This window comes from Prionailurus bengalensis, chromosome A2 (genome assembly GCF_016509475.1).
Source record: "Prionailurus bengalensis isolate Pbe53 chromosome A2, Fcat_Pben_1.1_paternal_pri, whole genome shotgun sequence".
NCBI lineage: Eukaryota > Metazoa > Chordata > Mammalia > Carnivora > Felidae > Prionailurus > Prionailurus bengalensis.
In genome coordinates, this window is record NC_057348.1 from 150624487 (window position 1) to 150638916 (window position 14430).

The 14430-nt window shown below is 40.9% G+C and overlaps 1 protein-coding gene and 1 pseudogene across 2 annotated transcripts in view; one reads left to right on the plus strand and one right to left on the minus strand.

Moving 5' to 3' along the window:
• The window catches only part of NUP205 (nucleoporin 205), an 86787-nt gene that overhangs the window by 69604 nt on the left and 2753 nt on the right, over nt 1-14430 (plus strand). For both annotated transcript variants that reach the window (XR_006298602.1, XM_043589633.1), the window contains exons 36-41: nt 5784-5860; nt 7926-8054; nt 8274-8400; nt 11942-12108; nt 13632-13755; nt 14235-14363. Coding sequence is in view for 1 of the 2 variants with exons in the window: in XM_043589633.1 (XP_043445568.1) it covers nt 5784-5860; nt 7926-8054; nt 8274-8400; nt 11942-12108; nt 13632-13755; nt 14235-14363 (753 nt within the window). In the remaining variant the exon portion in view is untranslated. The remainder of the gene's footprint in view (nt 1-5783; nt 5861-7925; nt 8055-8273; nt 8401-11941; nt 12109-13631; nt 13756-14234; nt 14364-14430) is intronic.
• Nucleotides 11756-11893, minus strand: LOC122488878 (annotated as a pseudogene).

Here is a 14430-nt window from a genome sequence, read left to right on the forward strand (position 1 = left end):
TCGATTATGTTGAATGGACTTTGAAATTCTTTGCGGACTGACGTACGCTTAATAGAATGAGGTTCTTATGGCTTTGCGATACGTAGGACTTACTTGAAATTGGTCCTAACCGTTAACTGCTTTTTTTTTAATTAGTAAGTTTTTATTTATAAGAGTGATATATGTCATACAAAAATTCAGAGTTCAAGAAAATAATGACTACTCAAAACCTCACTGCCTAGAATTTACCAAGTGTTTTTTTAGTATATATGCTGCTGAAGTGAGCCTTTCTAATGTTGTTTTATATGTATGTACACGAGACAGGGATGGAGGCACACAGAGATAACTTACAAGAATGACATTATTTTTCACATGCATTGTTAGAAAACTATTTAATTTTACGTGAGTTTAACAGATTAAGAAATTAATTGAAGAGAGGAACACCTGGGTGGCTCAATTGGCTAAGCATCTGACTCTTGATCTTGACTCAGGTCGTGATCTCCTGGTTCATGAGATTGAGCCCCATTTCAGGCCCTGTGCCGACAGTGCAGTCTGCTTGGGATTCTCTCTCTCCTTCTTTCTCTGTCCCTCCCCCTATGTCTCCCTCTTTCTCTCTCTTTCTCTCCCTCTCTCTCTCTCTCAAAAGAAAAAGAAATTAATTGAAAGAAAAACTGAAGACCTTGTTGAATTCCAGACAAATGTTTTTTTTTTTTTTTTACTACAAGATTACAAGAGCTGTTCTTAAATGATCACTGTGATGAAGAAGGAAAAAAAGATTATGAAACATTATTAAGATATTTGGTTATTTTTTTTCCTTTGAATTTCCTTACCACCTGTATATTTTAGACAGAATCATTTAACTCCTATAGTATGGAAGACTGAAATCATGAGTTCTTTTATACTTCTTTTTCCACCTTCAGATTATCTTTGCCGATATTATTTTTACTTTGTCCGGTTTTATTTACATTCAGACCTGTACCCGTGAAACCTTCAGCTGTTCAGTTTTACTTGTATATTTACATGCATTCACTGAAACACACCATTGTTTTTTTTTCCCCACAGCTTCACTGTTCTTAGTTCTTTCTTTCGATTTATCTCTTGGTATTTTTAATTTGTATTGAGGTCCTTTTCCCCAAGAAAAAGTATATTATAGTCCCTGAATTTTCTAATGTTTATCAGCATCTAAAGGTTGCCTCTTTTTCTCCCTCTCTCTCTGCCCCTCCCCTGCTCATACTCTGTCTCTCTCTCTCTCAAAAATAAATAAACATTAAAATTTTTTAAAAAAAGGGGAAACACCTGGGTGGCTCAGTTTGTTAAGTCTCCGACTTCAGCTCAGGTCATGATTTCACAGCTCATGGGTTTGAGCCCCATGTCAGGCTCTGGACAGCTCAGAGCCTGGAGCCTGCTTCAGATTCTGTGTCTCCCTCTCTCTCTGCCCCTCCCTCACTCATGCTCGCTCGTTCTCTCGCCGCTCTCTCTCTCTCAAAAATAAATATTAAAAAAAATTTTTTTTAAAGATAAAAGTTGCCTCTTTTTCTCCCTCTCTCTGCCTCCCCCCCCCCCCCCCCCCATTGATGCTCTGTCTCTCTCTCAAAAATAAATAAACATTAAAAAAATTTTTTTAAATAAAGGGGAGGCACCTGAGTGGCTCAGTTGGTTAAGTGTCTGACTTCAGCTCAGGTCATGATTTCACAGCTCGTGGGTTCGAGCCCCACATCAGGCTCTGTGCTGACAGTTCAGAGCCTGGAGCCTGCTTCTGATTCTGTGTCTCCCTCTCTCTCTGTCCCTCCCTCGCTCATGCTCTGTCTCTGTCTCTCTCTCTCTCAAAAATAAATAAACATTAAAAAAAATTTAAAAAAAATACAGGTTGCCTCTTTTCGTGAAAGATGGCATGGCTGATTATGATTCTTTCCCTCAGAACTTATAATATTAATGATAACAGCTTGCATTTATGAAGCATAATGTGCCAAGTACTATTTCTTTAAACACTTATCATATTTATTTAATTCTCACAAGGGTCTTATGAGGTAGAACTGTTTTCCACATTTTACAGGTGAGAAAACTGAGGCACAGAGAGGTTACCCTGTCCAAAGTCACATAGATAATACTGCTGGTGTAGTTTCCCGGCCAATATGGCTTCTGAGCCTGTGCAGTTAACTAGTAGGCCACACTATCTCCACTTTATGTTGCTATGGAGAAGGCTGAGGCCAGCCCAGGATTCTACCCCACCACCGATACGTTTTCCTCTCTGAGGGGTGTCAGTGTTTGAGCCTGTGGTATTGGGAGAGGGAGCGGGTTTGGCTGGGCAGAGTGCAGTGCCTGTGGAAGCACTTAGGCCTGTGCTTATTCTGAGGAGAGCCCAGCTTGCACTCTGCCCAGTCACGGTGTGTCCCAGGGCCGTGCGCTTGTCGTGCTCATTCCCCGCTCACGCCAGTGTCTTTCAGTGATACCAGGTCAGGCCATCCTTCTGCCTCTGCTGAGGTCCCACGGTGCTTGGTAGTGGTTCTCCTAACCGTTTTCCCCTTGGTTTCCCCGGGGCCTTACCTAAGTACTGTAAAAGGCTTCTCTGCAAATTGAGGAGTGTCCGTGAGAATTTGCAAATGTTTTTGGTTTAATCTTCTTTTTTTTTTGACATTGCTCCTGAGGAGTGGAATGAGGGCCATGGGCTGAATCGTGCCGCTTACTTCAGAATTTTCTCTAGTTTTTTTTCTTTGCCATCACCATTTTTCACTATTTATGGCATAATTCTTCCCCCACCCCCTTGTGCTGAATTTTGTTCATTTTGTAGGTTGATGACAGGAGAGACATTTCTATGATGCTCCTTCATTCCGCCATCTTAGCCTAGAAGTGCTGAGTTAGGTATCAAGAGAATTTACCTTTTATCAAATCCTCTCTGACAAGGTGGTTTTATTCATGAAGTCTTCGGTCAGTAACTTTTTTAAATGCCTAAATTTTCTATATTTTGCTAATAGCATCATTTGACCCTGTCATCATATTAAGATTGTATTAAGAAAAGCACTTTATTTTATCTTATTAATGTTTTTTTGTTTGTTTATTGAGAGTGAGAGAGGGAGGGAGCAAGTACACGCAGAGAGGGGCAGAGAGAGAGGGAGAGAGAGAATCCCGAACAGGCTCCTTCCAGTTAGCACAGAGCCCGAAGCAGGACTTGATTGCATGACCACGAGATCACGACCCGAGTTGAAATCAGGAGTTGGATGACCGACCACCTGAGCCACCCAGGTGCCCCAGCAGTTTCACCGGCTCGTGATAAATTCCAACAAAAGGAAAGTACAAGTGGTGCAGCGGCTCTCTAAAGTGGTTTAGGGAACAGCGACCAGCAGTTCTCGTTCTCTAAAAGGAATTAGGTATCAACTTAGCTTGTTTTTTTGAGAAGTTTCTCTGCATATGGCGTCAAATTGTCCCCTCCCTACACAAGTGAAATCAGATGATACGCACTGCTACGTAAGTAACTTCTTTTTCCCAGTTTGTCTTGGAGATCTTTTCCCTCATCACATAGAGCTCCTGCCTCATTCTTTTAAATTGGGTATCATTTTCCAGTTGCGAGAGTTAACCAGGTCTTTGTTCTTTAACCAGACACCTGTAACATGTTTACTGTTTCCAAGCTTTTTAAAAAATTTCCAACTTGGGGCGCCTGGGTGGCTCAGTCGGTTGAGCGTCCGACTTTGGCTCAGGTCATGATCTCACAGTCTGTGAGTTCGAGCCCCGCATCGGGCTCTGTGCTGACCGCTCAGAGCCTGGAGACTGTTTCAGGTTCTGTGTCTCCCTCTCTCTCTGCCCCTTCCCCGTTCATGCTCTGTCTCTCTCTGTCTCAAAAAAATAAATAGACGTTAAAAAAAAAAAAAAAATTAAAAAAAAATAATAAAGTTTCAAAAAGAAAAAAATCATTAATTTAAAAAAAAAATTTCCAACAGTGTTGCATTTAATAACTGTGTATGTATGTCCGTGTATGTGTGTCTGTGTGTATATATAGGCATTTTTGTAGATTTGAGCTGGTAGGCTTGATAAATGCCTGGCAGTCGTTGGCCAGAAAATAAAAACACTTCAAAATTTTTCTTCTGAAGATAATGACAAACACCCTCCCAAAATTTTCAGACAAACTTGTAACAGTTTTCACTCCTATCAACCCCACTCGGCACAGTTCAGCCTTTGAGGACATACTGTTTTGTATTCTCCTGTAATTTTACTATATATTTTTTTATCTTAAATTCTCACATTAAATTTTAAGCCCATTTATAACTGTGTCCCCCATATTGCCTAGCCTCATACCAGTTATGTCATACCTCCTCAAATACTGACCAAAAGGTTAATTTTTTTTCTATGACCCACAAATATTCTGGAAAGTGTTTTGGAGTTGAGACCAATGTAAATGGTACACAGAGTACTCATTCGGCACTTAGAAGCATCTTATAGAAACTGAGAGCATCTTACACAAACAGAATTGGTAGTCTTTTTTTTTTTTTTTTTTTTTTTTTTAAGATTCTGTTTTTAAGTAATCTCTACACCCAACATGGGGCTTGAACTTACAACGCTGAGATCAAGAGTCGCATCTTCCACTGACTGAGCCAGTCAGGTGCCTCCCAAGTAGTCTTTTAAAGAGAGGCAGCAGTTGGAAAAAAAGAACTGGGGAATAGCAATACATGTTGCAGAAGTCAGGAAACTTGAGAACAGAGAGGAAAAGGCCCACATTTCATGGTGGTGTTAGGTACAAGGTCCAGCTTTAAGGGGTAGGATGGGAAAGAGGGTTTAAAAATACAAGCAGCAAACGTGGACAAAATATTTCAAGAATTTGGTGTTAACCATATTTTCGCTTATTTGGGGGTTTTATTTCTTGGAGTACAAGGGAGACCTGAACGTGTTTTCAAATAGGAAAAATCTTCTGTGGCAGGGTAGATTTGGATAAGCTGGAAAAGTGATCCTCAGAGCAAACTCCCAGAGGAGGTGGAGAAGGGAAGGGATGGGATCTAGTGGAGTAATGAGGCACAGGTGCGGCACAGCAAGCCAGCATGTGAGGTCGTGGGCTGAGAAATCTAGAAAGAGGAGGTCTTGTTACTATAAGGAGCAAAAGATAAGGTTCTGGGTTACACGCTCTAGAGCGTATGCTTGGAGGTAAGGACTGAATTAAGGAGACTGTGAAAACAAAGGGTGGCTAGGACGGGTTCAGGTGGGTCATGAGCATGAGTACAGCCATGGAGGAAAGGAAGAAACCAGCAGAGTGAGTGAGCTGCGTGTTTACCTGGAGAACTCGATGGAAGTAAAGGGTGTTCGTCCCGGTACTGTAAGATTGATGAACTTGATTTAAGAATTCTGTAATAAGTCTAAACAGAAGTTTAATGGGAACTTTTGTGTATACGTGCAAACTCTACTTTGCCTAAGGGGAAAAGGAAAAAAAAAATCAGATGATATAGTACCTAGAAGAAAAAAATACGTTTCATTTTTAGTGTATATCCTAAACTCTTTCAGCAGGAGAGAGTAATTTACTTCTGAGTTTAGAACATTTTTAACTTTTATGGTTGTAAATAAAAAGTAGATTTATCTCAAAAACTTTAAAAAGTGCCTTTTGAAATCACAAATTCAGTCTAGATTTAGATTGCATTTGAGCGAACATGTAGTGGTGTGCTTATAGTCTTTGTGAAGTTGTATTTCTCAGAACTCCTTCGTGGCAAGTCTGTGTCTTTTCTTGTACATAAAGAATATAAAATACTCGAATCGTTCTTCCTGGTTTTTAAATGTTTTTATTTTGTTGACTTTAAAACTGTATTTAAAAGCATTCCAAATTTTATCAGGTATATTAAGTGAACTTGATATTGATGCAAATGAAGGATCTCTAATGGAGCTACAGGGACATATTGGAAGATTCCAGGTAACTGACTCTTACTTCTTTAAAGAGTAGTACTGTAAGACAACAAAATACAACAGCCCTCTTAGCCATCCTCCCTGTTCTGTTTCCTGGGTTTGGGCAAACCCTCTCAACGGTTTTTAATCTATTATCTCTAAATAAATATGCTTATTTTTGAATTTTAGGAATCATCTATTGATTTTCCATTGAGAAGGGTGAGAACTTAAGATCCCTTTTTTCCTTTCCTTCCACCATACAGTATGGACACTTCTCACAACACCCCTCCACCCACTGCCGAAGCACAATATAATTATGAATTTGATTAGATCAGTACTTAGTGTTATGCTGTTATTATTATGTAAATGTAGTATTTGATATAAGAATGGGTGATAGGTTACTTTTGGGCACAACATTATGTTTTCCCTAGAGTGAATAATTATTTCTTTTTTTATTTGCTTGGTTTTTATGTGTTTATTTCTAAGCTCTCTTCCAGTTGTGTGATCTCCTTTAATATATTCAAGCATATTAGATAGCTTATCAACTAGATATTTATCACAGTCTTTCTGGGAGCCTCCTGGCCTGCTTTGATCCGGACATCTTCGTCTTTGATTGGCTGCAGAGTAATTATATTTATATACTAGAATTTATATTTCATTGTTTTTGATATAGTAATTTTCTTAACCAACCAATCCTCTTTTCATGAACTGTTTTTTCAAGTTTCCAAAAGAAAACTGCCGCTATCAGCATTTTTGGGTACAAATTTTTGAACTAGAGATTAGATAGCAATAACTGGTATCACTGGGTCCAAGGGTGCACACACAGTACATGTTGAGTCATTATCAAACAGCACTCCAGAAAGGATGGTACTCTCACCAGCAGTGCCCAAATACTCCTTCCTTCCTTCTTTCTTTCTTTCTTTCTTTCTTTCTTTCTTTCTTTCTTTCTTTCTTTCTTTTTTTTTGTCGTCTAATGTTTTTCATTGGTAGGGAGAAAAAGACATTTTTGATGAGTCTTTCATAAGGTGAAAGAAATGTTTTAGTGCATTTGTTTTGTCTGTAAGGGTAGCAAACGGCAGGTGATCTCTTAAAAATAGATATAACTGTTTTGGCAAAATAAACTTGTAACCTTTTCGATATGTTTTGCCTTATCCAGTCTTATTATGTAAACTAACATCAGTTTACATAAGCTACTATATATCTGTGTATGTCTGTATATGAATGTAGGTGTGTGTGACACCAGTTTTTAAAGTGCATGTTTTTAATGTCCATTTATTATGTGCAGAGCACTATAGACTAAGCACTGTAAATACAATTCTTTGTCTCAGGTAATCCTGACAACAAGTAAGGTAGGAATCTCTATTTTCCTAAGAATGTGAGCATTGAGGCTTCTGGAAGTTAAGTAACTTGTTGTAGATCACATAGCAAGAAGTCAGGTACCTGCTATGGAAACCCGCATCTCTGATTGCAATCACTAGATAGGCGTATTACCAATTTTGAAAATCTTGTCCTTCCCTCTAAGAACCTTAGGAAAAATGGTATTATCGGGTGAAAAGTAGCAACATTTCAAGGAGAGGACATCTTCATTTTATCTGCCAAGGGTACCTGTGTGTTCTCAGCCCCTTTACGAAGTCCCCAGAGGCGGCTAAAGGAGAAATAGCCTTTAAACTTGAGCATTCATAGACAATATTATCATGGACATGCTTGTTACAAACTGTCTTTCTGTTTGCCATCTCATTTTGCTTCTCATTGTTTATCAACTTGTGTTTATTTAATCGGTATCTACCAAGGAATTATTTGGTGTATACAGAATATTCTCTAATGTTTACAATGTAATGGGGATTAACTGCTTAAAAAAAAAAAAAAAAAAAGATGTTCTTTTAATGAGTTGACTGCCAAGCAGATACATTTGCAAAAAGGTGAATTTTAATAGTGCTAACTTCAGTGCCTCAGTTGGAGGTAAGAAATCAGATGCTTTAGAGAGTGATTCCACTCCCCAGTGAGTTCTTCTTTTTTGTATCCCTCAAAGAGGGGTAGCTGATTTTACACGTGTACCGGATTGGCTCTGAACAAAGTATCTTTCTCTTTCTTAGCGCCAGTGCTTAGGACTCCTGAGCCGCTTTGGGGGCTCTGACAGACTGCGTCAGTTTAAATTTCAAGATGATAATGTGGAGGGAGATAGAGTGAGCAAGAAAGATGAGCTTGAACTGGCCATGCAGCAGGTAAGAGGAGTGAGCGTTGTGTATCCGTTCTTGAACAGCTGTGTGTTTTTTGGAAGCGTGATGAAAACAACAGATGTGAGTGGTTTTACAGATTGATTTACAGCTTTATTGTAATTTTACAGATTGATCACTAGCTTTGTTTTCCTTCAACTCTGGAGTTCCCTGATATTGGGCATTTGGGGAACTAACATTTTTGTCACTGTTACTCTTCCATTGTAGATCTGTGCCAATGTCATGGAATATTGCCAGTCACTCCTGTTACAGAGCTCCCCCACCTTTCAGCATGCTATGTGCCTCTTCACCCCGAGCCTGTCAGAAACCATTAATAGAGATGGACCCCGGCAAGGTGAGCCGAGTCGTTTCCTTCTGTATTTGAGTATTAAGTTGCTGTGATTAAGACAGGCTCTAGTCGGCTCCAGTGAGATGCAGTGTTTTCTTTATGTGTCATTAGTGGGAAATTTTGTAAATGACTTTAAGGAGCGGTAAGGAGTTGGCGTTGTTCGTCTTGTGGATAGTCTAGAGAGCTGGAGAGGACAGAGAAATTCAAGATTTTCTGAGGATAGATTTCTAAATAGAAGAGCCTTGTGGGGAGAGTGTGGTTTTGAATAGTATCTGAGACGCCAAAGAAAGGATCTAGGATTGGTGATTAAGCTAGTCGGGTGAAAAATGTGAAAATGTAACAGTTTAGATGTGAAATCATGTTAAGCTGAATGCATGTCTAAATTGGGTCCTGTATTATAGCTCCAGGTTTCTGTACCATAGCAAATTAAAATGTAGATGCTAAGTGAGCTGACATAGCCCATGATTTCCTAATGACACAGTCGGCAAGATCTGGAATGTGAGGGCTAAGGGTTGATTGAAGTGGTTATCCCATGGGCCACTCAGAAGCCAAAACCCATTCTGATCTCAATGGCGGTAACGGAATGGACTGCTTCTGATTTCCGGAAGCTCTTTGTGTGAGGTTTCTGAAAATCATTTTGTCACATTTTTATCTCCTTCAAGATCTTATTTTCCCTGGAAATTACTTAATCACTTAAAATACTTAATAGGATGATGTTATGAAAAATATATTAGTTTAACAATATATAACCACTGTCTCATGTAACTGGTGCCAAGACCTGACTCTATTTGTGTAACTCTATTATAAAGTGACCAGGGGGGCCCTTTTCTTCTCCCTTGAATCACACATTTTCATACAAACTTGACCTGATCATAACATTTTCAAGTGATGGACACCTGGGTGGCTCAGTTGGTTAAGCGTCTAACTTCGGCTCAGGTCATGATCTCACAGTTCGTGGGTTTGACCCCTGCATCAGGCTCTCTGCTGACAGCATGGAGCCTGCTTGGGATTCTGCCTCAATCTCTCTCCCTCTCCCTCCCCCTTCCCCTCCCTCCTGCCCTGTTTCCCCCCTAGCTTATGCTCTCTCTCTCTCTCTCTCTCAAAAACAATAAACATTAAAAAAATTTTTTTTAATATTTTTAAATGAAATTGTAGTTTTGTCATTTATTCTCCGAAAACAATCATATGCTAATAATGTATCATTAGTAATTATTAAAATTTCATTTAGCTTCTTCTCACTTTGAGCACATCTTTCCCATACTGGATCATTCTTTGATCTTTAATACTTAATGATGAACTTTATGAAGGCTTATATATTGGTTTTTATTTTTCCTCAGACTTTTTAAAGATTTAATAAGCATACATACCTTTGCCAATTGTAGACACGGCGTGGGTAGGTATGTAGTAAGTTCAAGAACATTTAGTTGTAGAGAAGTAGCTTAACCTTAGCAGTTAAGAATATAGACCGATGATGAACTGCCTAGACTTGAATCCCAATTCTCTAAGTGACTATTCATATGACTTCAGAAAAATTATTTAACCTTCTCTGTACCTCAGTTTCCTCATCTATAAAATGGGAGTAATAACAAGCTCCTAATTTTTAGTGTAAGGATTAAATGTGTTAATATCTGTGAAATGCTTTAGAACAGTGTCTGGTCTTTAGCACTGCCTAAATGTTAGCTCTTTATTATTTTCATTATTGCTGTTGTCATTATTGTCTATCATTTAGTATATGTACTATTACTTGTGGTCCAGGGCCCTTTCCTATAGCACTTCTACTCCCTGGACCTTGTGATCTTTCCTGCAGAATCTGCTTTCTATTGTCAGCTCTTTTGTGAGCAGCCCCCATGAAGCTAAGTCTGGTAGCTTCTGCACACCTTAATACTTTCTAGACTTGAGCAGGTTAGCGTGTGAGAACTCCTGATATGTGCCAGAGTACTGTCAGCATTGGACCATTCTCTTTCTGGATGTGTTCCTGCCAGACTAGATAATGATACAGACGTTCCTGGGCCCCAGAGTACCTAATTTCACCAGCAGAAGGCTCTGTATCATAGACACTGTCACATCTTCACTGAGGACTAGAAAGGGAAACCTGGCAACTGATGTGAGTCCAGGATGTCCTGGTTGGTGGCAACATCCGCTGACAAGGAACTGTTTTCTCGCTTCCACTCTTCACGAAGACCTGTGAAATGTGACTTAGAAGCAAAGTTAAGGGAGACAGTGGAGAAGGAAGCCAATGCACATCTCCCTGCAGTATTGGTGGCAGTTAGAGCCACTGAACAAAGATTATCTCCGAATTGAACTCGAAATTATTAAGGTGTTTCTCAAGAAATCCCTCAATCAAAGGGGAAGTTGCTCCATTTGCGCCAGTCTTGCCAGCTCTTCCCTTTGCAGAAGACTTTCCCGACATCCCATTGTTCCTTTGTACCTTCATCAGAAGCTAGTCAGGTAAAAGGCAGATCATTTTGTTTCCTTACCCAAAAGGACGTACGGTGCTAAGAGAGTTGTTGAAGTTTAGATTTCATTATATTATTTGAATATCTCAGTTAGTGTTCTCCTTCTCTTGGGAAGAATGACTTTGAGCTGGGAATTCAGCAACCAGAAAGATGCAGACCAGAAGTGAATCCACATAACCAGAGCTATAGGGTAAAGCAGGAATTATTTGCCTGGGGCCAGGAAACTCCAGACTTGTGTGTGAGGCTTGCGTCTGTGTGTTCATGGCAGGGGCGGGGGGAGAAGCTGGATGCAAAGGTTTGTAATTAATGGTTCTGAAAGAGGTCTTCCCCCCAATAAAGGGAAAGTTCTGTCAGTGTCCCATCATCCAGATTTCCTTATTCTCTTCAGGTCTTCAACTTTATGCACATATCTGATCATAGTAGCTCCTAACCCCTCCTCTGAACTGTCAGAAGTATTTAAAAGTGGTTTTGGGTTGGGGCCCCTGGGTGGCTCAGTCAGTTAAGCATCCAACTCTTGACTTTGGTTTAGGTTATGATCTCACAGTTCATGGGTTCAAGCCCCTCGTTGGGCTCTGCACTGACAGCGCAGAGCCTGCTTAGGATTCTCTCTCTCCCTCTCTCTCTCTCTGCCCCTACCTCACTTGGTAACTCTCTTTCTCTCTCATTCTCTCTCTCTCTCTCTCAAAATAAATTAATAACCATTGAAAAAATTTTGGGTTGGTTTTAATAATAGGTTACATGCCCTTCAATTCTTGGCATATCCTGTTTAAAACAGGTGATTTGAGGGGCATCTGGGTGACTCATTCAGTTAAATGTCCAAATCTTGATTTTGGCTGGGGTCATAATCCCATGATTTGTGGAATCAAGCCCCGCGTTGGGTTCTGCACCAAGAGCACAGAGTCTGCTTGGGATTCTCTCTCTCCGTCCCTTTCTGCCCCCCCCCCCCCAATAAATAAATAATAATTATAAAAAAACCAAAACAGGTCATTCGAGATTCATATCAAATTCTTCACTTGATCTTAGCCAAAAGGCCGAGAAGCGATTCAAATTCTTATAAGTGGAACATCGTTTTTTATTATCAACTCTATTAGATACTCAAGCTCCAGTGATTCCATATTGGCGCCTGCCCGGTTTGGGCATTATTGTCTACCTGCTGAAACAGAGTGCTAATGACTTCTTCAGCTATTACGACAGTCATCGACGGAGTGTCAACAAACTTCAGAATGTAGAGCAACTTCCACCTGATGAGATAAAAGAGGTATGAACCTCATCATGAGCTGTGGAGATTTCTGAGAAGCCTTTGCTTTTCCTCACAAGGACCAGAATACTGGTGTCAGACTTGTGAGCAAAGATGATGTATGCAGGGAGACGAAAGGGCTTGAAGTGGTTCCTCTGTGTGGCTTTAAGAAGAGCCCCTCACCTTAGCACCACGCCTCATAAGCAGAGTAACACGTCACTGAAATACAGTGAAGCTGCACTTGTTTAAGAACACCACCTGCCCTCCGGTAGAACGGCAGCTGGCCTTTGAAGGAGGGTTTTGGTAATTTGTACTCTAAAGTCTGTGCTGAGAAACTTGGGTGTCTATTGCAGATGCTTATTCAGTAGAAGTGATCCCTTAAGATGCCTCTGTGCCTTCGGCATCTTCAGTATCTGTTGAGTGAATTTTTCAGACAAACGGGATGGCGGATCAGACTTGACTGCCTGCTCTCAATGAGCCAGAATCACTCGCTGACGTTTATTGCAGCTAAAGATGCTGAGTTGCCGGGCTTGCTCCCTCAGTAGCCGGACTACACGGTATCTCTTGCCCGGTGCTGGAGCTTCTTGGTGTCCTTTGGCAGCCTCGGTGTTGAACCGATTTGCCATTCCTGGTTTGCACCAACTCCCCTGAAAACTCGGTGTCACTCTTCAGAGTAGTCAAGCCCGCCCCTTCTTGCCACTCTTCTGATGATCAGAGGGAACACTGAGTGAGTGTTTACCATGTGCCAGGCCCTGAGCTACAAGTTCTGGCTCAACACATGAGCTTTTTTTTCTCAGATGAGGAAATGGAGGCACTGGAAGTTTGAATAACTTACCCGAAGCCACCCAGCTAGCACGTACCGAGGCAGGAGTTATTGGTGGGGTTCAGGCGAGCCCTGGAACCGGGTGGCTTACAGCCGACAGCCCCTCCTCCTCCTATTGCAGCTCATGGGCCGTGCCGGTCCTCGCAGGGGGCCCGCAGCCTCCCAGTGAAGCGTGTGGCGCCCTCCTAGCCCGTCTGCCAAACCCAGCGTCTGGGTTGTAAATCGCATCTCTGTGCTTATGCCAAATAGAGGTGTGATGAAGGGAGTTTCTGGCCAATGAGCATATTTTTCTATCTGCTGTAGAAATCCACTGTACGTTTTCTTCAGAAGATACGTGACAGCTGTCAAAGAACTTCTCCATGACAGTGTTAAACCTACTGCTTGAAAAACCTACTGTTTCATCTCGTTTTACCTTGATGGGAAGTTGAGGGTTGGTCGGCCCATCAGCAGATTGGAAATGTCTGTTTCAGGGATGAGACCTTTTCCAGAAAGCAGCACGTGAATCTTCATTTGTGAATTTAATTGGTTTGGCTCGCTGTTTTTCTATAAAGTTACTAGCTTCCTAACTAGCTTAGATAATAGCTCTTGTCTGCAAGGACATTTAAACTTCTTCAAACGTTTTTCACAGTGCTTATCGCAAGTGACCCTCTGTATAGAATTCCATGAAGTTTTGGTTACAGTTCACATCATCACTAATACTGTGTTTGTTTCTGGTTCTCAGTTGTGTCAGTCTGTGATGCCTGTTGGTGTTGAGAAAATCTCCACTGCCCAGAAATATGTCCTAGCAAGACGGCGTTTGGTGAAGTTGATCAACAATCGAGCCAAACTACTTTCCCTTTGTTCTTGTATCCTTAATGAAGTCACAGTGGGAACTGGAATGGTGACCTTTAAAAGATTCTTTAAATGTAGAGACTGTTTACTGATTCTCACATTTTTTGGGCATCAAAGCCATATAGAAAAGGACATAATTATTGTTGATTTTTTCCAGTAAATGCCCGGTATATTTCCAAATTAAAATTTTTCCTTACCTTTTAGAGTAGCTAGTAATCCTGATAATGTGTACAGTCACTCTGTGTCTGAATAGGAAGCAAGGACACTGGAGACTGTGCTGGCACAGCACACGCGCCCCCCTCCCCCCTCCCCCAGGCCCCACCTCATTCCTCTCAACACGTCTTGCTGCTTTCTAGGGAAACAGACCCTTACCCCTGTCGGTTAGACTGAGGCAGTGCGTATGTCACTAAGTGGTACGGTCTCTCCTTTTTTCCCCTCCTCAGCAGCTGGTTTGATGAGATTGTTTTCCTTTAGTCTGAGCTCTCTTCTGTAGTTATCATAGAGACCTGCCTATTTATTCTTTGGCGCCATCTGGAGTACTACTTGTTACATTGCACGCCCACCGATTCTCAGGATTCCCTGTTTGCCTCCAGAACCTTATTTAAAAGCAGAAGATTACAAGGTAAACTTCATTCTGAAAACCTATAGATCTCAGTGCTTTGAAAACCTAGTTACATTTTTATTTATTT